The sequence below is a fragment of the Pagrus major genome, chromosome 8 (assembly GCF_040436345.1).
Source record: "Pagrus major chromosome 8, Pma_NU_1.0".
Lineage (NCBI taxonomy): Eukaryota > Metazoa > Chordata > Actinopteri > Spariformes > Sparidae > Pagrus > Pagrus major.
In genome coordinates, this window is record NC_133222.1 from 28,677,413 (window position 1) to 28,701,148 (window position 23,736).

Consider the following 23,736-nt stretch of genomic DNA (forward strand, 5'->3'; position numbering starts at 1 on the left):
AACAGTTGTGTGAGACACTGAGCATACAGTTAGTCACATACTGCATTTGTCGCTCAATGTCCACTCTGCTCTGTAAGGATCGACACCTTGACAGAGTAAACAGGGGACAGACAGGAATACATACATAATGTGTGTTTGTCACTGCCTGGTACTGTAGAGCTCAGTTTGACTTGACAAGCTCTTCTTTGGTATTCCACTGTCAAAAGTTGTGGATAGCACCTGGTACTTGTGAGGTTCCATGCGAGCTGAGCCTTTCGTAAACAGTGGAGTGGAAACACTGCAGACCACTTTCTGATCAGGGAGATTTGTCACTAGAATCGTCACTTTGCAGAGCACGGACATCCTGCTTGCTGACTGACCACAAATTGCAACCACAATTTTTTTATTTACTCAACCCAGAGCTTTAAAACATGGCAGCCCACATAACTATGCTGTGGTCAACTGACAAAGAGCAGAAGCTCCCCTGTTTGTTTGTTGATGAAAGGATCTCAAAAGGAAAAGATATCCTCCATTGTTCCTGTGTGTTGAGTTTGCATTGAAGATGAGGTGGTGCCATCTGCGCTGGTGAAGTGGTGCCAATTGCAGTATAAAAGAAAAGTACCTTGTACTCAAAGTAAGTTGAGGCATTTTGCCCATGAACACGTCCAAGGGTTGGACTAAAGTTGCCAGATAAAGAGACCATTTGTTATCTCTGGCTGAGCTGCCCCCTCTTTTTTATTTTTGCCGTTGTGGCTACATAAATACATGCAGGCCATAACTGCTAACTTTTGACCAAAATATACACAAAATATACACCACCAATATATCATCCACACTTTTATTACTCTTTGATAGCCATATGCCTTGGCGGAAAACAGCCAACTTCATAATAACGTGCGACACAAGAACTGACGCTTGTTGTTTTTAGCCTTTATGTGAGGGCTTTGGATCCTAAACTGTTAGGATGCCCTGTGAATAAAACACTCCACATATGCCTCCACTTTTAACGTTTGCATCACACTTCTGCTCCAATGCACACCCCCGTGATAATCGCTGCAATGCATGATATGGTGTAAATACAGCCTTGGGGTTAGTTTTTTTCAGGTGAGAACAACAGCCCCTCAACATGTCTGTGCTCGTCACAGGCTGAGCCGTACCATGCAATGGAAACACGGCTATACAAATCCAGTGTTTCCCACACATAGACTTTACTCGGGTGGGCCACCCATGTATATTAACGGCAGTCAAAGTATATTTGGTGACCCATTTTAGCATTTTTAACTTTTATTGTTTATTCGTCTGAGAGAATGACCACATCTGTGATCGATGGTGGACAATGTCCCACCGCTCAACCCCTACTGTCTACTGATAACTGCACATGCTCTGCAGAGAAACACTGAGGAGCAGAGGCCTTCCGTTGTTTCAGACAAACTTGTAAGTGAGCCTGGTTGTTCTGATTTACAAGTTTATTAATAAGGATAAGAGATGAGATGAACCATCTCACTTTCCAGGAGTTCCTAGTCTGGTACTGATGTCATTCAGTACCACGTTTGTTTAGATAGCTTTGATAGGCTACATAAATAACCACAAGCTCCCTCCACTCGCAGCTCACCTGCTGTTGTTAAAACGGAATCAGGGTAAGAAAAATAACCCAAAACACAAGTTGTTTTTTTGGGCGACTTTATAAAGCATACCTCTGATGAAGGAAGTGAACAGAGCAGACACAAACAGGGAGAGAGATGAAGAAAGGTGAGGCAAGCCAGTGTGTGTGCATTAAAGCAACACTATTTAGGCAAACTTTTAAATTGAATCTGAAGATGGATGGTTGATTTTTGTTTTTCATTCTCAGGTTGTCAAATACCGCTACTTTGCCACCCCCCTCCCCCACCCCACAGGTACAGAGCCATTCTGTTGGAAACACTGAAATCCCTTATAGCATCCTGCTGACTGCTCTTCTGCTGCACTCCTGCTCCAACTATGAGAGAAGCAGACAGGAAATGCTCTATCTGCAATGCTAATGTAGGGTAGATAGAGAGAAGGGAGGGGTTGTACAGTGATGCTACAGTACAGGCCGGTTTCACTGACACACATGAAAGCGATTATTGTTAATTCTGATCTGGGAACGTCTGCAGGTTAAAAATCAACTGCTGCCTCAGAAACTATTCAAAGCTTTGCAGCTATAAAGCATGGTGGTAAATTGGTTTCAGTTAAGCCTGTCATTGTTTATTTCTGTTGCTCTGCTGTTATAGTACAGCGTTAATGAAACAAGCCTATAGAATAAGATGTAGCGAGTTGAAGGGATGTCATGAGCTCACGCGAGAAGATCTTCAGGGAGCAGAGATGACCACAGCTGAACATCTGTGCTGGGCGATGGGAACTTGGGCTCCTGGAGACATGTGGGCATTAATGACATTTGGATTTATAGTAGCACAGCAGCTTAAGGCTTCATGACCTCCATATAATTAGGGGGAAAAAATCAGAAAAGAGGAAATTTGTAAGCGGCTGATGAGCATCCCCACCAGACAATTGGATGCAAGACTGTTTCCCTCCACTATCTCAGTCGAGCCATGGCAGAAATTTGAAAAATCCTATGCTAGCCTAAGGCTAACGTCTGAATAGAAAAAAGGTCAAGGTCAAGGAGACTTAAATTATTCATGCTAGCAGCTCTCTCAGGTTGTAGGCACAGCAGTGCTTTGAGCTAGATACAAACACTAGAATGCTAACAAGTTCATAACGACAATGATAACATATTGATGCTTAACAGGTGTAATGTTTACCATGTTTGCTTTTTTAGTTAAGTGGGTTAGAAGACTAATATGTTGCTACTTGATTGGCACTGAGCAAAGTAGGCTCCAGCTGAGGATGATGGGATTGTTATTATTGATTTATTATTGATTATTATTGATTTTTCAAAGGTAAAATGAAACGGAGTAACTCTACAAAGACTACCTGGGGAACAGAGTGTTACATTTTGACATTATTTTACTGCCACTGTGATGGAGGTCAGTGTAGAGCAGAAATCAGCAGAGATAGTTTTTCTATGTTGTGAGTCTATGTAAACCCTGTTTGATGGTAGAGCCAGTGTTACTGCTAGCTCTGTTGTAGCTGGAGTGCACAAAGTGTAAACATATAACAGATGAGCTCAGCCAAACTGTGGTGAAATGTTTAAGTGGCATAATGTACCACTGTGGAGCTGAATGATGAAATGAAACCATGTAATCTGTAATGAGCTTCACTGACAGAGCTCCTGAGCTTCCTCCTCATCCAGACAGTGATGGCAGCCATGAGAAAGATGTCGAGCTGTTTTTGACCTTCCTCATCTCTTCCTCTCAGTGTCTGACCTCCTGACTCTCAAACTCCCATTATACTCCCACACTTCCTCCAGCGTCTCCTTCCCTCCCTCAATTTCTTTTCTCTTTCTTGTTCTTTCACTCCGCCCTCTTCCAGTTCCTTCTTTCTTTTCTATGTTTTTGCGCTTTGTGAAATTCCTTCCTCACCCTGACTTTTCTTCATCAACACCCCCCTCACTTGCCTCCTCTCCTCATTCCCCGAGTGTAACTTTATTTCTTTAAAATCCAGCACACATCTTGCTCCTTGATCACAGGGGGAAGCGATAACCCTGGGCACCAGGCTCTACAGGCTGAGGGATGCACTAGCTATCAGGGCTGACACCACTTAGTGATACATGTGTATATAATATATGTGTGTGTCTCCAGGCTGCAGGAATGCCCCTGACTGAACTCCTGGCACCAGCTGGCTACCTATACACACACACATGCCTTACAAACACACACTCAGGAGTACACACTGCTGCCTGTGCACTGCAGCAAAATCACCTGGGGACACTCAGCAATTTGTAATCATTAAACCTGCCATGTATGTAATTTAGAATGTGCCCTCACATTTGGGAGGAAATTATCCAACATATTATGGTGAAGACATGCGATAAGTCCTCTGATACAACCATTCAATCTGATCTAATTGAACATTAAGTGGAGACTTATATATTCGCCTTTTCTCAGTAATAGCTATTCGCTGCATTTACATTCTTTACCTTCATATGGCAGTTTTCACTGTTCCATTGGATTCAAATTCAAAACAGCTTCCTGCTAAAGTCTCCCTCTTATCTAACTTACAGACATGAACACACGTCTTGTCCTGCACTGTAGCTCGTTGAACGAGCCACCAAACAAACTTTAACTGGGGAGAAATGTACTGCTAACACAACACAGGCTGGATCGCTTATTAGCTGCTGAGCTGCAGCACATTAAATCACATGTTAACGTACCTGCAAACCCCTTGGTTCTATTTAGATGCTGTTGTTGCCCTTATTTAATGCCACTAATTACATGCTGTCTGCTCATGAAGTGTAGGCTACAGTGCAGGTTTGTTTACTTTGTGAACCTCTAAGATGTAACACCCCCACTCTGGCCTTAAAGCTGCAGCATGTAAGAGGTGGACACCGGCTGAATTCAAACTCAAAACATACACGTCATAATATTTCTCCACGTTCTGTTGATTATTTTTCTGAGTGATTATAAGTAAGATTTGTACATATTGCACCTTTAATGCCAATCAATTTACTTAATTCGACTCTTTATTTAGACTCTTTATTTTGCTTTTGTTTCCTTTGATCTCAGCACACATTTAATCATTTCTCTATTTGCCCACGCAACATTTCCAAATTACACTTATGCTAATATGATAATTAGTTAGGTGCATCCATGTACTGTATGTCGAGGGCAGCGGGAGGGTAGTCAAGGAAAAAGTACAAAGCTTTCTGTTTCCTTTTATTCTTGATTCTAACTATGGAACTAACAGTATTATTTATTCATGTATCAGCTCTTACTGCCTTTTGTCAGTTTTGGGGCTTCATGATAATGATCACATTGAGGCTTTGAAAACCAAACCAACTCCCAAGAGGATAAAAGTTCAAGAATACCAGATCAGCTGTGCAACACTCCACCACTGCATTGCCAACATACTGCATGTGCATATACACAATCTTCATCCAAACCCCATTAAATCCTAATGAATAAGTGATGAATGCAACGCAAAGTCATACAGTACCCACTGACTGAGCCAGCTGAGATCTTTTACACACTGACTTCTGTTTCATCCCTTTATCATCACATCTTCACTTCCTGCCTAGTCTCATCACACCCCCTTCGCCTCACCCACTCTCCCTTTCTCATCGCCTCCCTTCCCTGTTGCCCTTTCTCCTCTTCCCATTCTCCTCCATCGATCCCCCTCCTCTTATTCTCCTCATCCCGCTGTCATGTTATTGTGTACCGACCAAATCGCCTCCCTCTTCCCCGTGATCTGCTTCACCTTAATCTTCATGAAGAAAGGAGAGGATGAAGAGGATGAGGTGGGGGGGAGGTGGCGATGACTCGGGGGTGTATGAAGACAATAGAGCCGAGATGAAAGAGGAAAAGATGAGAGAAAAGGGAGGTGAGAGGAAGAGGAGGTGTGGAGGAGGAGTCACATAAGAAGAGGCTAAAAAAGCTCATGGAGGGTCACTAACCGGCACAAAACAATTTCCTGAACAGATTTTGAAAAAAAAGATGGGCTTAACAAGATTTTAGTCTGAGACACTGTGTGTGTGTGTGTGTGTGTGTGTGTGTGTGTGTGTGTGTGTGTGTGTGCGTGCCTGTAGAGTTGCCAGTGAGTGTGGTGGCTTGCTCAGTGAAAAGCTTCAAAAAATAAAGTGCTAATGAGAGTGGCTCATTGAACGTAGCATTTATACAAGACAGACAGGACAGGAGATTTAATGAATTCTCCCTCTCTTCTTTTTGTCGCCTGCTTCAGCTCACACACACACACACACACACACACACACACGCACACACACACACACACACAGTGTGTACCTACAGTATCTCCACCTGCTGGCAAGCCAATTAAAATTGTTTTCTGGAGCCACTACTGACTCTGATAGCACCATAAAAGCTTTCACAAAAAGAAAAAGATAAAATAGTTGAAACAACACAACATTTGAAGCCTTTCAACACATTTACTCCATCCCTGCGGATTATATATTTGCTCACTAACGTCGTCTAAATCATGACATTCGGAGGTGTCATTTGGGTAAAGTTGCTGCTGTAGTTAAGAAGGAGACACACTTTCTCATACTCACTGTCAGCCTTTCCTTTTTAAAGTTTTCTTTAACTATTCTACGCTGCTCACAATTGGTGATCACCTCTGATATCGTGCACAGTGGAGTCGCTCTTGGAAATAAAGAACTGTAGTTAGCTATGAAACTGTCAGGGAGACGTCAGAGATGTCAACCAAAGCCCACAGTCTGTCCTGCATGTGATGCTGGATGACAACATGAGTGGGATCTGCTTGCAAACACAAAAGTTAGCAGAGCCGGCTCGACATCAACTCAACCTGTCCCCATGACAACTGTCCCGAAAGTATCCTGCCTCCATGGCAACTGTCACCACATTAATCTGCAAGAACTCTTGATGCCCTGCTGACATGAGCTGCAGCGAGATGCTCCACGCCAACATGACAGCTGACTCCTTGTTTGTTTTACTGTGAAAAAAGAAAGAAGTTGACAAAGCCAATAAAGACCAAGATCTTTTTCGTCTTTTAATGGTCCAATGTCCGTTATCTTACTCACAACTTTGAACTTTCATTTCTTTTAACCAAAAGTAAGTCAAAGTTTAAGAAATCAAATCTGTCAACTTTGTGCGCTGTATCTGTGTATAATCGAGCTTTTGCTGTGAAAGAGAGAGATCATGATACTCCGTTATGTAACTTTCATTAAATTTGAAAAGAAAAGAACAGAGAATTTATTTACAGAAGTATAATACAATGCAATTCAAAAAAAGCTGAACTCATGATTACACGGCCCCTTCTTCAATAATTTTATTCTTTAATAATACCAAGCATAAAGCTTGCAACATGAGCATCTCAGAGCTCACCTGCTGTTTCGGTTCATGAGTGCAAAAGTACTGGCTAAAGAGGAATATATATCAGAAAGTGTGGTTATATATATACAATATAAATAAAAATCACATCACTGGTCTCATAGCTCTTGATCAGCTCAGCCAATCGCAGTGGACCATGACAACGGCGATGTAATGAATGAAAGACAAAATCACATTGGTGTCAGGATTGAGTCACAGGATGTGAACACACAAGTCGGCAGCCAGAGGTACAGTGTGTTTTTGTAACAGGTGATGGTGAAAGTGACGATGGAAACACAGTACAAACAGTCTGTTGAAGCCTTTTACATGTATGACTCCATCGATCCATCGCTATTTGAGCAATAATTCTACTGTCTCACTCTGTAAATGGTCACATATTATTGTATAAAACACTGAATCAACAAATATAATTACAGTGAGTAAAAAATAAAGAGAATTTAAAAAAAAAAAAAAGTTTTTTAAAATTCTGGTATAAAATCAGCCCAGTCGTTGGTAGTTAACGTTTCTGCAAGCCACTGATACATTCATGTTTGTACATGTCGTAGGCTACGTACCATGTTGACGACCCCACAAACAGTGTCAAATCACATTCACATAACTTGTTTGTGATTTTCCATTTGGAAGGTGGAGGGGACGGAGAGGAGGTCAGTGAGAAAGTCAGTGATGGCAGTTCAAGCCTGTGTTTCAATATTTGTAAGTGAGACACCACTGGATATTCTAGATGAGGGACCACAGTGTTTCAGTATTCATGAGCATGACTGTACTGGAGATTATTTCATTTATTTAAATTCTCACCCCCCTCCCTCCCTCAATCCCCCTCTCTCTCCCTCCCTCTCTCTCTCTCTCTCTCTCTCTCTCTGTTTTTCTCGCCTTCTCTCTCTCTCTGTCTCTCTCTCTGTCTCTCTCTCCTTCTCTGTCTCTCTCTCCTTTTCTCTCTCTCTCTCTCGCTGTCTTTCTCTCTCAACCCATCCAGTCAAGGCAGATAGCCGCCCACTATTGAGTCTGGTTTAGCTCGAAGTTTCTGCCTGTTAAAAGGCGTTTTTTTCTCGCCACTGTTGCCAAGTGCTCACTCATGGGGGAAATGTTGGATCTCTGTAAATAAATTAATCAAGGAGTTTGGTCTAGACCTGCTCAATTTGGAAAATGTCATGAAATGACTTTTGCTGTGAATCGAAATTATACAAATAAACACTGATTGATTTATTGATTTATTGATTTGAGGTGACCTCGGGACAATTTCCTTCTGTGTTTGTGGCGACAAAACCAGGTGTTTTAAGCCCAAACATGGTCGTTTTGTAACCCTAACTAGATGTTTTTTGTGCCTGAACCAAACCAGAGAATAAGCAGTGTTGTCACAAGATACAACTGAAAACTGAGCCTGAAGAAACGTTAAGTTGCAACATACCTTTGATTTGCAGAAACATGCATTGCCAACATTTATTGTGGTGATTTGGTTGTTGGGTCCAGCGCTCATCATCCAAAGAACACACATTAACAGAACACTATGATTCAGTGTTTGCAGGACTCACTCTCTTCGGCTGAAGCAGGGAGAAGGAGTTTTTCTCAGCAGACATTTTGACTTGCTACAGCAGGAATGCTAGATGGCCTTGCAATTATATAGAGCTTTTCTAGTCTACCTGCTACTCACAGCGCTCTGAGCCACATTCACACATTCACCCACACATTCATACAACGATGGCAGAGGCTGCCATGCAAGGGGCCAACCTGAGCTATCAAAGGCACCCTATGATATGTCTATGCTCAGCCCTTCGCACACATTCACACACTGATGGAGCAGCCATCAGGAGCAAAGCACGGGTGTTAGTAATAACATTAACGATGGCTCTGTTCCATTAGGTGTCCCACTAAGCCATGTCAGTCTGTGAGCATGCACAATGTTATTGACTACCACTGTGCACAATAAGGTCTACTGTTTGGAACAATTGTTGGTAATCTGGTCCCAAATAACAGGGGCAATTTTTTCAGCGTCAGTACATTACAGTAATAAGTCAATAAAATGGGCATGCAATTAACAGCACAGGTAAAAGATACAAATCATCTAAATCATCTAATCATCTAAATACATCTAAAGGCAATTATGTATATGAAAGAACTCTGCTTCTTCCTGTGTGTATTAGCAGGATAATTACAATTACTGCCCGAGCTGATCTGATGTGGGGTCAGAGATGATTGGAGTTTATTAATCACCACTAATTACTTTATGATCAGCTCATCTGCAGAATCTCACGAGCCTCTGCAGACAGGCAGCAATGACTGCATCCACTAATTGATACCTTGACAGTCAAAATAATGAATACTGCATGAAGTGAATGGAAATATCACATTTGCATGAATTATTAGTGTGTTGGTTGTCCCTCTGGGAACTCGATGGGAAGGCTGATGAGCGATGGTGACACCGACACAAAGTATGACTATCTCTCCGCGTTATTGCAGAATGCGCAGATCACAGCTATGGCTGAACACATCAAAATGATTTATATTATCGTGAAAAAATAATGGCAGAGACAATGATGAAGGTATTGTACTGGCTACCACAATTTGTATTATTCCAGGAGCAGCAGTACTTTTAATCATCTTCCATTGCAGGAACATAATCAGGAGACATTTTATACTTGCCACTTATCTTTCAAACAAGTGCTCTATTTATTTAATAAAAAAAAAAACTAGTGAAGTCTGTCTTCCTGTTCCACTCTCCACACTTTCTCTCACCCTGTCTAAATCCATTGAGGTGGAGAGCGAATCAATTCTCACTGTGCTCTAAAAGGCCAAGGCTCAGACTACAGCCCTCTGCTCGAGCTAATATCACACTCCACCTCTGCACATCTGGAGATTTTCTCCAGTTTTCACTGCTGTGTTGTCTTGAAACTCCTTTAAAGGTAAACAACAAAAAACAAAAAACTTTAACATTGGAAGCATTGATTTTCTAAGACATCTATAAAATGGGATTATCTACCTTTTTTTGAACATGGCAGAATGGGGGAGAGAGAAGAGAGGAATAACGCAGATGGAGGGCAGGGTGTGGAATTGAATAATGAGGCACGCAGTACAGAGAGGAGGCAGTGATAGGTAAAGACAAAGTAGTTCTGCAGAAAAGGATAAAGAAATGAGCATCACCCGGCTCCTGTTAAAAGAGTAGCGTTAGATTGAAACATATGCAGCAATTACTGCCGGCCCAGTGACTTAAGCCTTTATCACCGCTTGTGGATTAACACTCAGACAGTCGGACTTAGACTTTTGCTGAAGAGCTGATAGGCTCCAGGACTGGGTTGCACCAAGTAGTACTAAGCCTATAAGCATAGACCTACCTACACCCTGTCTTAGCGATGCACGTCTACGTTAATGTGTGGATACATTTGTTAAAAGAGTGGCGTGGCTGCTTTGACCTGCCTACCTTTTACCTGCCTACCTCGTGTGTTTGGGTCCCTTTTTGACTGAAAAAATAAAAATAAAATGTTTGCTGCATGGCTGTGAGATTGAATGATACATGACAAGACAAAAATCAACGAACAGAAAAATAAAATAGAAATAATAAAGACTATATATGCTCGATTCACCTGTCAAAGACATGTCCAAGATGGATAAATGCCCCCATAATTGTAATACACACAGTGTGTAGTAACATATGAAAATGTATGTATGACTTCAACGGCACAGGATAAAACCAGGAATTGCACAAGATAGTGTCACTGTGTAAATATGAAGGATATACTGTATACATGCAGTATCTATTCTTTAATAAGGATACATGCTGTATGCAGACTGATATACAGTATATAACATAATAAAACTTGATATAATGCTATATGTATATGTATTATCGTAAATTATTATGTGAATATAGAATATAACACAGTATAGTATATATAATGCATATAAATATGTAAATGAATACATGTGAATAAATAGGATATATATACCTGAGTATACTAAAGCAGCTGTGATGATGTATCTGATATATTTGAAACAAAGATACTTTAGAGACCAATCTCTTTCTCTCTCTCTGCAGTAAAATCTACTGCAGCCACGAAATCTGAAACACACACACACACACACACACACACACACACGCACACACACACGCACGCACACACACACACACACACACACACACACACACACACACACACACATATACACACGCACACACACACACACACACACACACATCAATATTTGACTTGTCAGCAGTGTCTGTGCTTTGGTTTGGCTATTTGACTCTTTGAGCTGGTTCATCCCCTCCACAGCACTGCTGGAGCTCTTCCACACTGCCCGCAACAGACAATAATAGGACATCACGGCCCCTGAGAAAGGAGCATGCGTGTGTGAGAATGTGTATGTGTGTGCATGTGTGTTACAGGGGAAAGGATAGTATGAATGAGAGTGAGAAAAAGAGAGAGCACCAGAGATATAGCAACAGAACAAGAGAGACACTCAACTGATTGATTAAACAATGGCTGCTCATTAGAGAGAAACTAGCCTGAGGTTTTGTGTAAGGGAGGGCAAGTGTGTGTGTGTGTGTGTGTGTGTGTGTGCTGCTGAATGGCCTGCAGCTGAAAGAAAGATTAAGACAGAGCTGGTGGATAGAGATATAGAGACACACAGAGCAGAGTCAGAGTGCTATACACACACACACACACACACACACAAGCACATGCACGCACACACGCACACACACACTGTAGCAGATCTCTAACATGAACATGGATAGGGGAGTATGGCTGCGGACCAGCTGCTATATATAGCACATGGGGAACAACTAGGATAAAACATTAGTGTTCTCCAGCTGACAGCCACACACACACACCCACACACACACACACACACACACACACACTCACCAACACAAGCGCTCACACAGAAACTTGACAAACCATTTTTTCTCTTACTGTTTCACATTACATTAGTGGATAAGGAAATACTACAATATATGCTGAGCTATATATGAGCTTTGGAATATCACACTGACATGTACCTGAGTCCATGCATTGTCAAATTTCCAAAGGCATTATTCCAAAATGCAGTTATAAAGTTATTCAGCATCAGCGATGTCATCATCTTGTCTCAGACCATAACATCTCAACAACAACACACATTATGTTTGCTCATGCCCTGCCAGCATGGGAAAAATGCCCCAGTGTGTCTTATCAAACTCTGGATAGATTCCACAGACACATCACCACAGGTCCACCATCACCTCCAGGAGGTTTTGCTGTGCGGCATGCAGAGAAAAAGCTCTAAAATCCTCCTTATACTCTTCCACCTCCTCGCCAGTGTCTTCTTCTACTTTCAGGTCTTTGCGGATCCCTTGTTCCAAAACTGACCCATGGTCCATCCATCCATCCTGAGGTTCTGATTAGTGTGTGAACATTTTTGTCTGAGTTATTGATTTTGAACGCCCGTGCCACTGTGCATGATCCATGAAGGGAACTGTGTGTATAGTATTTCTCCAAAAGTTCAGCAAATCTGAATCATGTGTGAAAATAGGGGAAGAGTGTGTTTTGAGAAATGGGTCTGTCTTTTGGTAGATGGCATCGTGGTCTAGGATGTTTCATTAGCAGGCTCATTTATAGTGTGTAAGAGATCAATAAACACTGCATCTACTGTAAGTTATACAAAAAGAAAAAGATTATGTTTGGGATGGCGGCCGACCCATCCTACAATCCCAAAGCATCAGTTTTTGACAAGTTGGGAAACCCAGAGCATCATTATTTGATCAGTTTAGACTTCCACTCAAAAATCAACTTTTCTTACAAATAGGACCTTTAAAATAGCGGGTTTGGTTTCCACAAACACAGCTGGAAGTTTTCCTGAGGTCTCCTTAAAAATATCCAGTGGTTTCACACTAACCAATGTTAAAACGCAGTCTCTAACAGTGGTCACTGGCTTGGCAGCGATATGAAAGTCAGGTCAAAAACATGTAATGTGAATGTGATATAACATGTTTGTACGAAAGTTATATGGTATGTATTAGGGGTGTCACTGTTTACCAATATTGATGATAATAGTGATATTTAAATCTAAAATATTGATATTGTGTCAATAATACACATACGATAATACCATGTAAATAATCCAGCACATCTTACAGTATATCATTTCTGTTGCTTTCCATTCTTGCACTGTCAGAGTAGGTAGCTGTAGTGCACCTTTACACTGCTTGTGACCCCCCATAGCATGGAAAAAAGAAGTAGAAGACGCAGTAACTACCACAGTGTGTGGCTAATATCGCAATAATATGGTTAACATGAATTCTTTTGGTCGTGTTAATTGTGTCAGCAATAGTAAATATATACAGGTACAAATGTGAACATATTAGTGGCTCACAGAAACGTTAACTGCCAGGTTTTCTACAGCCTCACTTGGTCTGTTGACCATAGCTGATGGTGGCTAATGTTAGCAAACATTATATGGACATTACTGTTTGCTAACACTGCGGAGTCGGTTCGGCTCTTTTTTGTTGTTATTGTGTTATTGTTGAAATGTGTTTAAGCCGTCACCATTACCTGACAACTGTCACTTATTACCACAGTAATTGTTTCAATCTTACCTTTTTGGTGAAGTCCATGGCTTTGAGGATGGAAAGGTTGAGCGTTTCCAGCGAGGCCAAAACTCCTTCATAGTCCCCCATGTGCTTAGCAAAGTAGTCTACACACACACACACACGCAGGCAAATTGGCACATTATAAGATTTATACAACTTTTACAGTCACAAAACAATTTGAAGCGGTTAGCCGTAGCTGCAGTTGCTTAATTAATATCAGATATTTAAAAAAAAATAATAATTACATTTCAACTGAGAAGCAATTTTTAATAATAGATAAGAGAGAGAATGAGGACAGTGGCAGAGAAGTGTGTGTGCGTGTGTGTGTGAGTGTGTGTGTGGGCAGTCTACTTACCACAGAGTTCCTTAGTGTCAACATTACTATCACAGCATAGCAGAGGAGCAGCAGATGGAGAGAGAAGGAGGAAAGGAAGGAAGGAAAGTAGGAAGGAAGGAAGGAAGGACAGAGAGGAGCAGGGTCAGAAACAGAGGAAAGGCGTTTTGCATGCAGTCTCTCTAACTCTGTCTCTCTCTCTCTCACACACACACACACACACACACACACACACAGAGAGAGAGAGAGAGAGAGAGAGAGAGAGAGTTTGGCATGCAGGGAAGAATCTAACAAGACTCTGACAGGAGTCTGTATCAATCCAGCACCATCATTCACGCTCAGTTCAGTGTGTGCAGACTGATTTGGCAGCGAATTCTTTACTGGCAGAGAGAAGACTCTCCCTGGTTGACTGACCACGAGGGAGAGAGGAGAACAAGAGAGGAGAGGCAGGGACGGCAGGAAAGGAAAACACGAACGAGAGAATAAAGGGAGTGAGAGGAAGCAGCCAAAAGAGGGATGTGAGATGTAACTGATGATGGGAGGACCAGGGACAGAGGAGGAGACGGGCAGAAAGACTCCATCTGTTCATCCTAATTATAAATCACTGTTCAGTAAATGCTGCCCATGAAAAGGACTTTAAGAAAAAACACAGTGACTAAGGGTTTGAATTCTCCTCTTCATTGCTCTTTCAATATTTCAAATATTAGCAAAAGGCTAATCCTTTTAGGCTCTGTTTTGACTGAGTGATCCTTGTTAGACAGCCTGATTTGATAATGGCCCGTTTTATTTTATTAAGCAGCAGTTTCTTCTTAAATGCATGAGTCCTGCCAGTATTAATCCAGATACATTACTGTGACAGATGGGCTTTTAAAGTATCTACCAAAAGTGTAGTTTTACATAACATTAAATGTATTGCCACGCTTCTGGCATTTGTGGATGTTGTAAAACATTTTGTCGGCTAGTATAATAGTGACTGATTGTTTACTGTCCAAATGGTAGATGCAGATGCTGCATTTTCACAACCGGTAATTATGTTGTTCTCTCCAAGTAATACATAGTGATATATGAGTGAGGCCAACCAGACTTTATTTGTATCAAACCCATCAAAAGTGATGCTGAGAAGAAAAAAGTATCTCATTCTTGTCTGTAGGCCGAGGATATCATTGTGTTTTTGAATTATTACTGCTTTGTGCATATTAAAGGGGCACTCCACAGATGCTTGAGCATTTTTCCACACATAAACTAGTATTCATGAAGGAAGAATGTGCAGTGAAATGTGTTTCTCTCAAGCAGACTTCAGACCAGCTTACACAAGTTCATGACGAGGTGAACATGAGACATACACCGATCTGCACACAACACTGAAACCACTGAATAGTGAATAGCAATGATCATCTTGAATCAATCAAGTGTTCTGCTGGGAAACCTTGGCTTGTGGCATTCTTCTGGATGACGCTTTGACACGGCCCACTCACCCACACACAGGTCAAGTACACTTGGCTCAAGGTGTTGAAATGGCCTCCAACTTCCCCAGCGAGTTGGGGCCTCCGTGGATTGAACCTGTTCTAGGACGGCCAACGGATGTTTGATAAGATTGGGATCTGGGGTGTTTGGAGGCCAGGTCAACACCTTGAGCTCATTCTCATGTTCCTCAGCATTCCTGAGATGTAATTCACTTCACCCATCGGTAGTTTCAACGGTGCTGCTGATTGGTGTAAGGTGACGAGCATTACCTGAGTAAAACACAAATGTCACTGATGTGTTATTTTGCAGTCTAAACAGCGCTCAGTAAAATGACAATCAGAGGCGCATTTATAAGCTGAATTTTATAATATTAAGGAGTGACCTGTAGCATTTTATCATTATTTTTATTTACACTGGAACCGTGACTACCCTGTTAATGATCTGTTCTTTTGATCCTGAAAAGGGAAGCACTGTGTGAAGTTTGTCTCAGCTCTACAGATTAATTATTAAGATTGAGATATAACAGTGATGATGGTTTACAGGTACATGTGCAGGTGCTATAAATAGCCACAGCTGTGTGTAACAGTCATGCAAAATGACAGCTGTTCTGATGTTGTTGGAGAGTCTCTTGATGAAACAGTCGGTTAAACTGCACTGCGCTTTTTATTTATCTGTTCTTCTTGGTCAAAGCTGAGTATCAACATGTTTAATGGTGTTTTTACATCCATTTATGGATACAGTCGGAGTGGAAATGAGGCTAGTGCATGTGCACCCAATTTCACAACGACTGAGATATTTATTAAACAGATTCAGGCACTTTTACAGCTTTATAAATCTGTCATGAAGAACACATGTGCATATTTCTGTCTTTGTGCATACACACAGTTTTAGTGATGGACCTTGACAGAGTTTCATGCATCTGGCCCCAGATGTTTTTGGAGCTCAGCCTCTGCGGCACTGATCCATGAGTCTTTCAACTTTAATTGAGTGCAATACTAAATCAGTGGACTAACCTTGTAATGGTGACGGTTACATTTTGTTCAATCTTTTACATGTTTTTTTTACACACTGGGTAAAATATAGGACAAACTCCCCGTACAAACGGTTCAAAAAGAGATGGGTTCAAATGTTTTATGCAGAAACATAAGTAGTTTAATTTCTCATATGTAACTGTTTTTAAAATGATGTTCTTGTTGATTTGATTGAAGTCAGTTTCGCAGGTTTGTTTGTCCATTTATGTGGTACAATTTCTTTAGGTGCAGAGAAAAACCAAAACGAATGGCCTACAGCATCACTTGAATCTGAATGTCACCTGAGATTTCATGTTCTGCCCCGTCTCCAGAAACATTTCTGATGGACAAAGGAGTCGAACAGAAAGTGAGAGGTAGAAAATGGGTTTGAGGCCAGAAAGGGCTGAAAACAGAGATGAGTGACAGATGCATGAGATAGGGGTGATGGGCAGAGTGATGGAGGATGGAAACAGGAAGAGCCTGCCACAAAACAGACAGACATCTCAGACAACAGCATGATGGAAGAAGAATGCTGGAAATGGGAAGAAACCAGCGAGTGACAGAGACAGAGAAACAAATGACTGGAAGCTGGGCGGCGCTCCGTCTCTGCCTCCTCCCTCCCTCCCCTCCATCCATCAACTTCCTTCTTCAACAGGAAACGCTTACGCTGTCATTTCTTCTATTACTCGGACCAATCAATAACCTTATCTGCTGTCACATGATAGCGCTGAGGCCTGGAACGCGGCTGCCAAGTCTACTTTACTCTAATGAGTCGAAACTTTTCAGACTTCATCAACTGCAGTGAACAAGATTTATAAAGGCGCAACCATCTCCAATAAGCAAGATGGCTGACGTCAGAGAGACGGCGGCGGTGGGCATGGTTCACTTAGTGCGCTGATTTGAAAGAGAAAAAATCTCCACTAATGGCTGAGCCTGCTGGAGGATTTATATATCGAACCCTTATTCAATTCTACAACAGCCATAAAGGTCAGCTTTTGTTCTGCTTGGTTTCATTTTATTTCAAGGCCCCGCAGGTTTCCGAGATTGTGTAAATTAACAGAGCCGCTCTTTTGATCACTCAGATCCCACTGTGTCAGCACACTTCTCCTGATTAAGGCTGGATGAGCTGATTGGCTGATTATTAAGGGTCACTAAATTGATTTGATGAAAGTCAATCACAGAGCGTCCTGGGGAGAGGTTTATGTCATGGAGGGTCAGGATGAATAATGCAAACAGAAATGATGAGGGAGAGGTAACAGGTAATACTCTTCACCCCGCTTTCATTCATTTTCCCTCCTTTATCTCTTCATCTTTGGTACAGAAAGTTTTTCAGAGGAGGATGTGACATTTCTGGCAGAATGATAAATTACATACATTTTACATGAGCGCGTGCATGCACACACACACACACACACACACACACACACATACACACTGCCTCTCCCTTTGTTCATAATTGAGCGGTGACATATGTCAAAAAACAAAAGTCACGCTGGAACGAGCACACACTTGCACAAATGCACAAGGACCACATGCAGATTTATTTCCTGCAGTAACAAAGCTGTGTTGCATGCTATATAGACTGTAGAGGTGTAGTAGTGCTGACCTGGTGTTATCAGAGTCGATGGTGTGAAACAGCTTCTCCAGCTCTTCCTCGTTCAGCGTGCCATCAGAGAAGAAAGCCTGGAACTCATCCAGAGACAGCTTACCATCATCTGCAGGAGACACACACACACACACACATACACACACACGTCACTGTGTTATAAAGCATCCTCGCAACAAGACTGAGTTCCATCAAAGAACTTGACATTCATTCATGACAAAAGAAATCAATATCAGACAGTATTATCATGGTGAACCGTTGCGTCACTGTGTGATCCTGTCTGCTGCTTTTAAAAGGGATGAAAGGAGATAAAGTGGCTGGTTATTACCAAAGCCTTGCACCAGCTCCACCCTGTGATACATTTCATATCAGCATCCGTCCTGAGTGATCCGAAGTGGAAGTTGAAGGCACTGAGTCTGTCAGTTCACACCTGGCATTAACCTGCAGCTCACTTCCCCTCACTTTTATGTGCAAATAAACATGTACATCAGTGGAACTAACGGATGCAATGTTTTTTTACACAAAGGAAAAAACATCTTCATGTATAATGTTTGCCGAATTAACAAGAAGGCCCAAATAATTGAGATTTTGTTGTAGACAGCATTTCACAAACTTTAAAGAGTTTCTCCTGACTCCACATTTTTTGAGGGAGTCTGGCGCATTTCTCTGCAGGTGTCAGTGAAGTTGCCTGTATTGGCCACTGTTTACTGTAATTGTAAAATTTGACATGTTTACCATCAGTTAAATGCCTCCAACCACCTGGCACCTGGCTAATTCTCCACACCTGCCTTCAGTCAACTCACCAGCTCGCAGTATATGAGCCCTGCCTCTCCATACACTCATTACCAGGTTGTTCTGCCTACTCAGTGGTGGTGATGCTCTCAACTGCTCAGTGTTGAGTTTATTCCTCATGTCTTTTTGCGTATGTGTACCTCCTGTGCCTGGGGTCACCTGTGCCAGCTCAGCCATTTTCCATCTGCCCACTCCACTTGAGCCAAAAGCCCCTAGCCTCAGTCTGCCTCTGCCACTCACCTCCTTCTTTCACCTTCAGACTTATCACCCTTCAACCTTGTCTGGGTCTGCTTTTGGGTCCAGTTTTAACTCAAAACAAGTCATTTGAACATTTTGGGGGTTCTTAATTTTATTTTGGGTTCCTACTAGAATATGTTTACATGCTGTACTGCTCGAAAAAAACCACATCAGTTTTCTCATACTGTCCCCCTCTGTCTGTAATGCTCTGTTTTACTTCCTGTCTTTTTGAGGCCCAAATACCCAGTCTCCTCTGATTGGTCAGCTTGCACACGCCTGAGCCAGCACCGCTCACAACAATGGAGCAGCTTCACTAAATTATTTCTTATGTGCCAAACCAGCTGCTAGGCATAGATAATGCAAATGTGTGACACAGTGACATGGTGAGATGTCAGGAAGTCACAGAATTAAAGGCGGGACTACTGACGAGGCGTTTCAGGAGCAGGGTTTTCTGTAGGAGAGAGGAGCTTCTGTTGGTGCGGACTCTCAGTCAGATAGACCTCAGACATTAAATACTTTCCTTCTCTCTCCGGTCCTCTCTGCTCTGGCAGCAAAAACAATCTTACATTATAAACAGTTTTAAGCTCATCGCATATTCATTAAAGCTTGTTCATCATACCTAATACTAAAGACATATTAATTTTATTATTGTGAAATTATTTCTAGTGTTTCAACATCTTATTTTATTCAGTCCTTGTTGGCTTTTGCTGCAGTTTCAGCGTAATTTTAGCCCGATTTCCTTGCAGGCATCGCTGTTTCATCTCGTACTCTCCCTCTGGTGTCTGCCTCTTTCACATGAACGCACTTGTAGCTTGATTGGAAAACTCAGTTGACTGAGCCAGTTGATAACCAGCTTTGTGATATCGGTTATGCAGGACGGCCGATGTTCGGCTCAGTGAAGCCAGGTAGCCCCCAGAGAGCCAGACTGAGTCAAACAGGCCCCTGACAGTCATCCATGCTTCCGTCTTATCTCTACTATACCTGCCTGAACTTCTGTCTAAAACTTTCCAGGCCCTCATCCTTGTACTGTATGAGTCAGAGTGAAGCCTGGGTCACTGCTCAGTACACACTATTAGTGTTGTCGATGCGACTTTTCTGTCCTTAGTTGCCCCTTTTTTTGTTCAGATTTCTTTTGTTCTGATTGTGATGAGGATGAATATTTTATAAGTCTTGACATTTAATTCCAGTTTGCTTTGCTCTACCATGTTCCCACACACACACACACACATGCTCAGTGTGATCCCTGCCTTCAGTGCTTTCTCAAGCTGCTGTGAAATCAATCCAGCACTTGCTTCTGTCTACAAACCTTCAGCTGTATCCCCACTGTCTGTCTGTCTATCTGCGTACTTTAGTAAGCACACAATGCCGATTATGTTTCAAAACGTCAAGGCTTTTTGGGAAGCACTGATTTCCAGCGAGCTCACAAAACAATAATGGATTTCTGCTCTTGTTATGTAAGCTTCAGCAAAAGATTCGTTTTTATGCTATGCTGATGTGTAACATGGACAATGTTTGACACTGACTGTGGCAGTATCTGACTGACAGAGTAGAAGGAGGATGTGGATCCCTCACAGCAAGTGGTTTTCATATGCACTTCATCAGTTAACAATTAACCCTACAGCAAGACAGATAGAATATTTCACTGACTAAGTTGACAGTCCAATAATCCATTTTGCAGAGAAGATGTACAGTAAGTACAAGCATTGTGTATCCAACATGTAGCACAAGCTGCAGGCACTTGCATCTTTGGCAGGCTGAGAGCAGCATTTTACAAGTTTAGAATTATAGATATTTAGTACTAAACACAAAACTGTTCTCAGTGTACTCTCTGCTAACCATCACTACCCAATCCCATGTAAATAATCGATGCTTCCTGAGCACAAGATCAATCACACTCTTTGTCTAATTGGTCGTACATAATGACTGGAATCGAGTCTACCAACTCTATGTTGTCGTGGTCCTGTGTCCTCGGGGTGCTTTGTTCCCTCAATGTGATTTCTAATTTCAACTTAAAGCAGCACAACCTTGCCTCAATCTATGTTAAATAAAGAATAAAAAGTCTGTCTCTTTCATACTGATTTGTGCCTCCAGGACCTTCGCAACACTGTAGAATGCTCCCTTTACATTTTCTGAATACAAGTGCATTTCATGTCCAAACCAGCTTTTATCAGATATAATATTAACGTAACAAAAGTAAGTGCTCACTAGTATGCTGGCACCAGGCTGAAAAGCAGTGTGAAAGTGTAAAATATGTTTCATCTCTGACAGACTGTTGTATAAGTACTCAAAAGTCATACTCGAGTAAAAGTCTTAAAGCATCTGATACTCAATGTACTTGAGTATCAAAACTAATTTTCTGGCAATAAATGTACTACAAATAAAAGTAAACTATACATATAGTATTATACATGTATGAATGTACTGTATATACTGTATACTATGGGTCAATTGAATATTGTATATATTGTAATATTATATATTTTCTGATTATCTGAATCAGTGATTTCTCTCTCATCTGATTGCTGATAAAATAAATTCATGTAAAAAAACACTACTTTGGCTCAGTAACTAGTTGCTGAAGTTATCAAAAAATGTAGAGGAGAAGAAACTCAATACTTGTCCTTTACAGAGAAGATGTGGTCTGATGGGGCCCTTTAATGAAAAGTGATTATCTGTACAAAACGTATTCTCCTGGACCTCTATGTCTGTGCAGGAATAGCACACAACGTACTATTCTTTCGATGCACAGCAAAGATTAAGGCTGTGGTGGTCCCATCTCATAGCAGCAGTAATGTTTCTATGAATATTTAACCCTGAAACCAATCCTTTCCTCACCATAATGAAGTACAGTAGTTTGACTTGACTGAACTGAAATTCCTTTCACAAGGCTGCAGGAACATACAGTCAGACCCTGACACAGGTTGCTATTCTGCATCTAGTTCAAACCAGTGCTGCAAACACAGATCTAACACACAACCAAACCAAAATCTCTGTCTGCTGTTTAACCCGTGTGGTGGCTCTGCAGTAGGGAGCAGTTATTCACGGCTTTGACTCCATCTTGCATCTACTCTCTAGTACGCCTGGCTGTCTGTCTCACCACATGATGCAGAGCCTGATATCAAATATTAATTCCCTTGCTCTCAAAGTGTGTTTGCCCTTGAGTGTGTCTGACTGGATGCAGCAGGTTGAGCTATGGGGCCACTGCGGAGCACTGGGAACCCACGGGGACGTGAGGACTGCAGCCTTACAAAGGGCTGCATTCAAATGTGTTGCTCTCCAGTCTGCTTTATCTATCTGGTTCTCAGCTGCAGGATTAGGTGAGCATATGTTAATGAATGTATTCATTTTGCATTGCCCCTTTCTTTCTTTTGCAGCTATTTTCTTGTGTTTTGGTTTTGGTTTTTTCTCCTCTGGTCTGTGCAGCAGCAGCAGCAGCAGCAGTGTGGATGACACACATCCAGCGAAAAGAAAGAGAGAGCTACACTCTTTGACTCTGACTTGAGTTTCGACCACTCAGGAGAAAAGGCTCCACACAGTTTTCAAAACAGACTAACAAACTGTCAAAAAACTTTCAGGAACTCCACAACCATGGCCAGCCCAATCCTACCTCCTCTCCTCTTCCCTTTATTCCTGTCTCCCTATTAGTCTCGCCATATCTGTTATCCCTCCTCTCTTCCAGCTCCTTGTTAGAGATAGTAGAAGCTGACTCTCACATATTGTGCCATGTTGATTTCTGCTGCGCACGATGACGCAGGGTAAGAAACGCCTTACAAGCGGCTTTCTCTTGGTGACGCTTGGCATAACCTTTCCTCGGCAGAAGGCATGTTTGTTTGAGGAGGACTACTGAAATGCCACTTCTTATGTTCACAGCACCAGTCCCACTCTTCCTGTCCGCATGTGCTCGAGTGTTTATTTAGACTGTGTGGCGATGACTATTTCTAACCTGCCCTTCTCTGGCGCAGCAGCACTGAAGCAGCACTGAAAGTAGAGGCACTGGTGTTTAATTCAGCAGTGACCCAATTTACTGCATGCAGCCAGCTAGCCCCGTTAGACCCACTTAGGAATCCTCCAGTAACACAACATAAACGCAGCGACACACACCACTCGAGCAAAAAAAGGGAGCTAGTTAACCCCATTTCCAAATTACACATGTCTAACAAAAAACTACAGCTTCTGTAATCCCCGGCTTCACTGTCAAATACTTTAAAATGTTCCCTTTTTGTCACACGATGTCCTCTCACACATATACAGTGTAATGTGATGTTCCACTTGCATGGTCTCCTTTGGGAAATTCTCTCCATGCATTCAACCGGTCAGTTACAGAACAGCATTCATAAAACGTTTCAGCTGCTTCCCTTTTATCAAAGTTTTACTCCTCCAGCCACCAATTCACCCTGCAACTCCTTCACAACGACCCTCACGATCACTCTCCTCAATAACCCCAAAACCTGGCAACAGAGGAGGTGATGCAACAGCCAAGAGCGTCCTGACTCCTCCGACTGAGAAACCGTAAATTTGCCCTATTTGTTGAAATTACCATTATTTTACAGTCCAAAATGGTCGATTTAATGCAGAGGAAATGACAAACACTCAAACATGTCTTTTAAAACAGCAGGGAGGAGATGAAGAGGGAGTCCAAGCAAACATCGGCTGCAAAACGTTTTTATATTTACAATGTTATAATATAAAATGTTGGTGAGAGCAGGTGGATGTTGTTACCTTCAGGCAGAGCCAGGCTAGCTGTTTGCTCCTGAAGGATAGGTGCACTCAAAAATGAAAATTCAGTCGCAAATTGATCTGAACATTATTTACAC

The 23,736-nt window shown here is 41.9% G+C and overlaps 1 protein-coding gene across 1 annotated transcript in view; it reads right to left on the reverse strand.

The window, feature by feature from the left end:
• necab2 (N-terminal EF-hand calcium binding protein 2) overlaps window positions 1-23,736 on the reverse strand; it is a 143,220-nt gene that overhangs the window by 82,216 nt on the left and 37,268 nt on the right. Inside the window, exons 3-5 of the mRNA XM_073472777.1 lie at window positions 17,894-18,002; window positions 13,835-13,860; window positions 13,486-13,583 (exon numbers count right to left, since the gene is read on the reverse strand). Of these exons, the coding sequence (XP_073328878.1) occupies window positions 13,486-13,583; window positions 13,835-13,860; window positions 17,894-18,002 (233 nt within the window). The remainder of the gene's footprint in view (window positions 1-13,485; window positions 13,584-13,834; window positions 13,861-17,893; window positions 18,003-23,736) is intronic.